This window comes from Mastomys coucha, unplaced genomic scaffold (assembly GCF_008632895.1).
Source record: "Mastomys coucha isolate ucsf_1 unplaced genomic scaffold, UCSF_Mcou_1 pScaffold4, whole genome shotgun sequence".
Classification (NCBI taxonomy): Eukaryota; Metazoa; Chordata; class Mammalia; order Rodentia; family Muridae; genus Mastomys; species Mastomys coucha.
The window spans coordinates 20,785,321-20,791,320 of NW_022196910.1; the positions used below are offsets into that span (position 1 = coordinate 20,785,321).

Below are 6,000 nucleotides of genomic sequence, written 5' to 3' on the forward strand. Positions count from 1 at the left end.
GATCCTTGGCATGTTGTTGTTGTTGCTGCTGTTGTTGTTGTTACTGTCCTTGTTGTTGCTGTTGTTTCTGTTGCTGTTGTTGTTTCTGTTGTTGCTGTTGTTGTTATTGCTGTTGTTGCTGTTGTTGCTGCTGCTGCACAGCAGATACATGTATGGCTTCAAGTAACGACTGCTGTTTAATTTTGAATATTTCCACTGTTGGTTGATTCTTCCTTTTTTCCCCCTTGGTGGTGCTGGGGATCAAAGGGAAAGCCGTGAGTAAGATAGGCAAGCACTGTCTCTGAACTACATCTCTACCTTTTTGACTTACTCTGGATTCCTTTGAAAATGCCAATATTATAGTCAGTGAAATTCACAAAAAAAAAAACAACAAAAAAAAGCTCACCATGGTATGGTAACTCAAAAAAACCCAAGGAAGAGGAACCAGAGAGCTGTCCCTACAGCTTTCCAGTTACTAAAGTGTGTGGAAAAATAATTTTTTGGACGTGATTATATCAAGCTGGAATGCTAAGGTAACAATTTATAATTAAAATAATGTTAGTATTACAGCAATTTAAAGAAATGTTAAATTACTGTTATGTCATTTTCCTTCAATTTTTTTAAATAAGATTCATAAAGTCTTACATAACAGCCATCTTGTTACTTGAAACAAAATATATGGTAAAAATAAAGTTACGTTTCTTTGGATGTAAACTCAGTGACCACAATCTAGAGGCTCTGGGGGCGCTAACTCTCTACCAGTTGGCAAAGCAAGAAGGTTGGGAGCTGATCTGTCTTTCTGGACACAGTGGAGTCCACACGAGGTTGACAAGGCAGACGCTTATTTACAGCAGTTGGTATTAACCCAGAGTATCAAGGCCTCTTATTCTGAAGTTATTTATATCACTTATGTCATTAAAAAAGGACAAAGACCGCTGAATTTTATTCCAGTGAAATCGCCAAATAGGTTCAAGGAAATTGCCAGTAAAATCCAACTGGTGGTACACCAATGATTTTGAGATTTTAATTTTTAAAAAAAATAGTATAGTAAATAAATGTGTAATTAGAGTTAAAAAATGATTGATAGCTTATAAGTATAGCACATAAACTGTGCTTCAGCATCATTGGCCTATTTTGGGTTAATTCCAGTCAGGAATAATTCTGGCATCATGACTCATCAACAGAAAATATCTTAAGTTTAGATGATCTCAGACAGACACTGCACCAGCTTAGTCTCTCGATGTATAATTACTGTGTTCAGTTTAATTATATAATATTGACTATACACACACTCAGGAAAATTTGTAAAACTACTCTTTTGAAGTTACAGGAAGCTATAGAGTTGGCATCTCTTAGAATGGGTCTTGGCGACAATAGGGGCTAAGACCTTCAGTATATTAGTGGATCTCAGTATTTTTAATTCTTTTGTTTTCTTTTCTCCATAAAGGACTAGCCAGAGCCAAGTCAGTTCCCACAAAGACCTACTCAAATGAAGTTGTCACACTGTGGTATCGACCACCTGATGTGCTTCTTGGTTCCTCAGAATACTCAACACAGATCGACATGTGGTAAATACAAGATGCCGTTGCCATTTATAGTTTTGAAAGAGTGTTGCTGTTAACAGGACATACTGACTAATATTTATTTTTAAAGAGTTATTTCAAAGAGTTAATATGCCTTTGAGCAGTGAGTAAGAATTGAGGCGTGGAAATAGAACTATTTAGATTTAAATATCAAGTCTACCGCTAATGACTATTTTAGACTAACCATCTTATTCACATTAGTAGCCTGTGCCTTCATCTCCTCATTTAAGGAGGCCGACACAGTAATGAAAAAGTCCTGTAGATGATATTAAGGCTGAATGAGCTAATGTGCAAAGAGCACTTTTTAAAAGAGTATGTGACACATAGCAATTTCAAACAAGTATTGCTTTAATACGGAAAATATGCCTACTTTAAGTTGGTCTAAAAATAGTAAGAATTTCAAAGATCCTTTCTTCTGCATTATTACATATGTATGTATGTGTTATAGACATATGTACATGTGTTCAAGTATACTCACCTGTACATGCATACACAAATGGAGGCCAGAGGTTAGCATGAAACATGCTCAGATACCACTTTTCACATTTAAAACAGTTATTTATTTATCTATTTATGTATTTGAGGCAATCTTTCACTAGTCTCAGGCCTGGATAGACTAGCTGGCCAGCAGGACCTGGGATCTACCTGTCCCAGGCCTGCAGCACTGTGTGCATGTGTGCAGAAGATCTGGACTCAGCTTATCGTGTTGTGCAATGAGCAATGTAGCCACTGAGCCACCTCCCAGCCAACAGATGCCATGATGTCCTTGTGCTTGGCTAACATCATCGCTGCTATGGGGTAGATTGTGTCTCCTTGATCTAGGAGTTACAGAGTTTCTGAGGTGTCTATAAAGAAACTTCCCTTTCCAACTGAATCCAGCCTTGTCTTAACACAGATGTTGTCTTTTAGCAAAGTTGCTCTCCTTGCTATTCTTCAAAGCAAGTCTGCCTCTCTCAGCTCTGTTGAGGGTTCATCACAGTCTGCCCATTGGCACGCTCTTCTCACCCAGCAGGGTCATGCTTAGTAATTCCCAAGGATTTGTCGTCGGTCCTTTTCCTGAGCAGGCCCTGGCTGTCAGAGGCAGTTCCCTTCTCAATCATGGCTGTGTTTATTTTGTACTCCTTATGTCTTGATAAGTTAGTGCTTGTTTCTGTTACTGTCTTGAGCAATTGCGTAGAATCTTACTTGTAGGACTTTTTCTTAAGTTTTGATATGTATAAGATAAAATGTATAATTTTAACTAGTCTAATTGTGTGGTTTGGAGACACTAAGTTCATTACGTAGTTGTATAACTATCTCCACCATCCATCTTTTTAGAAATCTAAAACTTCTACTCTCATAAACTGAAATTTTACCTGTTGGCCAAACCATTCTACCGTTTTTACTTGGTCCCTGCTAGTCAGCACACTACTTCTTGTCCCTGAATTTACCTGTCCCAAGCACCTCATGCCAGTGAGCTCTGCTGTGTTTGTCTGTTTGTTACTGACTTACTCAGCTCTTTTCGGTTACCCTTGGTGTCTTCAGCGTCCATCAGCGCTGTCTGCAGTGAGTCTTCTCAGGTTGCTGTGTGCATGCACACCACGCTTTGTTTACTTGTTCAGCACTGGAGTTTCTTCCGTCTGTCACCACTGTTACGTGATGCTACTTTAACGAGATGTACATAGTGTTTCAAGATTCTGCACTGGGCTCTCTGGCTTATTTACCCAAAAGTGAGATTGTAGGTCATAGCAATTGTATTTTAAAATGTTTGACAGATCAGTACATTGCTTCCTATAACAATGTGCCATTTTATTTCCCGTGTGCTGTTTTCAGTTTTGTGTAGTTTGATTGGCTGTAAGCTCTTGTGGAAGTACTGTGTCGCAGCCATACATGTACCACCTAGTTCCCAAATGATAATGCCTGTTCTCTGAGTCTCGCCCTCCTCTTCCCTCCCTTACACAGTCCCCAGAAGCAGCATTCTGCTGTAGTCACTGCTTCCTGCATCAGGCATGAATCACTCATTCACTTCTCTCTGAGTGAATCACTTATTCACTTCTCTGCAAATCACTCATTTACTTCTCTCTGACCAAATCATTCATTCACTTCTCTCTGAGCAAATCATTTATTCACTTCCCTCTGAGAGAATCACTCTTTCACTTCTCTCTGAAAGAATCACTCATTCACTTCTCTGAGAGAATCACTCCTTCACTTCTCTCTGAGAGAATCACTCATTCACTCTCTAAGAGAATCACTCCTTCACTTCTCTATGAGCTGCTGGAGCCACTGTGGCCTCCCAGATTACAATAGTGATAGTCAGCATTCTATCACTAGTAAGTGTAGTTTTATTTGAGAATCTTACATAAAAGAAAGCTAGAGATTTTAAGTGGGGAAAAGGATTAGTAGCATGTAAATTGAGATTGTAAATTTAATAAATTCATTGGATTGAAAAGTATCTGCACAGAAAATGTTCTGGGAGCCTGATCTAAATTCTCCAGAAAGGCAATCTTGAGAAAAAATATCTTGTGCTAACCAATGTATAAATGGATGATTTTTTTTTTCTCTCTTTTTTCAAATGATGCATTTTGAAGGGGAGTTGGCTGTATTTTCTTTGAAATGGCTTCTGGAAGACCACTGTTTCCAGGGTCAACTGTTGAAGATGAACTGCACTTAATATTTCGACTACTAGGTAAGAAAGAAATCTTTTTCCCATGATTCACACTTGAAGTTGTCTATTTAAATTAGGACTGTGTCTGTAAAGCATACATATGACATGCATCCATTCTGATAAGAACTGCAGTTGGCTTAGTTGTTACAGGGGGGATCTTCCAAGCTAACTCACTTAGCTTCATTTCATAAAGGTTTCAGGAGAGAACATTTACATATTAATAAGAACTTATACATATTAATAAGAACTACTTCTAGTGTAGGTGATATCATGTGGATAGAAAGGCAATTTTATCATATTTAGGGCACATCTGCATTGGCCCCAATCCACATGTATGTATGTAGTATCTCTAAGTGTATACACATACACACACACGCGCGCACATACACACACACACAAAATATTATTTTAATGTCAATTGAAAAATTTAAATCATTTAATAAGGGGCTGGAGAGATGGCTCAGCGGTTAAGAGCACTGACTGCTCTTCCGGTGGTCCTGAGTTCAAATCTCTGCAACCACACGGTGGCTCATAACCATCCATAATGAGATCTGATGCCCTCTTCTGATGTGTCTGATGACAGCTATAGTGTACTTATAATAAATAAATCATTTAATAAAGTATAATGTTCTTAAAGATAGTTTTTTTTGTTTTGGGGTTTTTTTGTTTGTTTGTTTTTGGTTTTTGGTTTGGTTTGGTTTTTGGTTTTTTGAGACAGGGTTTCTCTGTATAGCCCTGGCTATCCTGGAACTCACTCTGTAGACCAGGCTGGTCTCAAACTCAGAAATCCGCCTGCCTCTGCCTCCCAAGTGCTGGGATTAAAGGCATGCGCCACCACCGCCCGGCTCTAAGGATAGTTCTTACTTGTGCCTATTGATATGTTTGCAGACAGACATAATTTAAATGCTTATCATGAATTTATTCTTTAATTCAGGAACTCCATCTCAGGAAACTTGGCCAGGTGTTTCTTCAAATGATGAATTCAAGAACTACAACTTCCCAAAATACAAGCCACAACCTCTAATTAATCATGCACCCAGGTATTTTTCCTTAAGTGAGAAGGGTTCGACTCTTGTGACTCAGTACAGTCTTTGATGTCCAAGTTCATTCATTTTATCCCTTCCTTTGACTTAAAATTTTAGAAGTCAATGGCCAGGAATCACCAAAGCATGTAAATAGAATTGAGCTGTAAAATGAATATAGAAGGCATACTTTTGAATTCCAGAGCTTATGTAGATAGATCCACAAAGGTCAAGACAGCACTCCTGCCTAGGAGTTATATTGGCTATATCATTGATCTTATAGCCTTATTGCTGAAGTGTTTTTGAACTTAATACTTTACAGTAGCCATTGCTTAGCAGGTTGTTTTATATAATTTTCTTGATGGCTTGTCTCTATTTTGAACCCCATTTATATATTTTGGGGTCACTGTCTCAATGTTTTCACCTATGCGCTAGGACAGTGATATTTCAGTGTGCCTTCCTTCATTGGCACACTGAGTATTTGTACCCTATTTAAACTTTCCTTAGAATAGAGGGAGCTTTGGGGATAGAATGCTAACTTCAAAATTTCTACAGTATTAATAATTTTCCTTAAATATTGAGATTGTGAATGGCAGTCTATTCATGATTTGTTCTTAAGCAAATGGCAAGATGAGCTTTTTAGGAATAAACAGACTTGGGTCTTTGAAAACAGTAAGATTTTTTTTTTTAGGGCACTTAAATGTGGCAAGTGGAAGCATTTGGAAAATAATTTTATCTGAGTAGTTTCTATCTAAAGAATAAATGGACACTT

At 38.0% G+C, this 6,000-nt stretch overlaps 1 protein-coding gene across 2 annotated transcripts in view; it reads left to right on the forward strand.

Moving 5' to 3' along the window:
* Cdk17 (cyclin dependent kinase 17) overlaps positions 1-6,000 on the forward strand; it is an 80,568-nt gene that overhangs the window by 70,109 nt on the left and 4,459 nt on the right. For both annotated transcript variants that reach the window (XM_031349548.1, XM_031349546.1), the window contains exons 11-13: positions 1,427-1,547; positions 4,130-4,227; positions 5,141-5,245. In XM_031349548.1, coding sequence (XP_031205408.1) covers positions 1,427-1,547; positions 4,130-4,227; positions 5,141-5,245 — 324 coding nt within the window. The remainder of the gene's footprint in view (positions 1-1,426; positions 1,548-4,129; positions 4,228-5,140; positions 5,246-6,000) is intronic.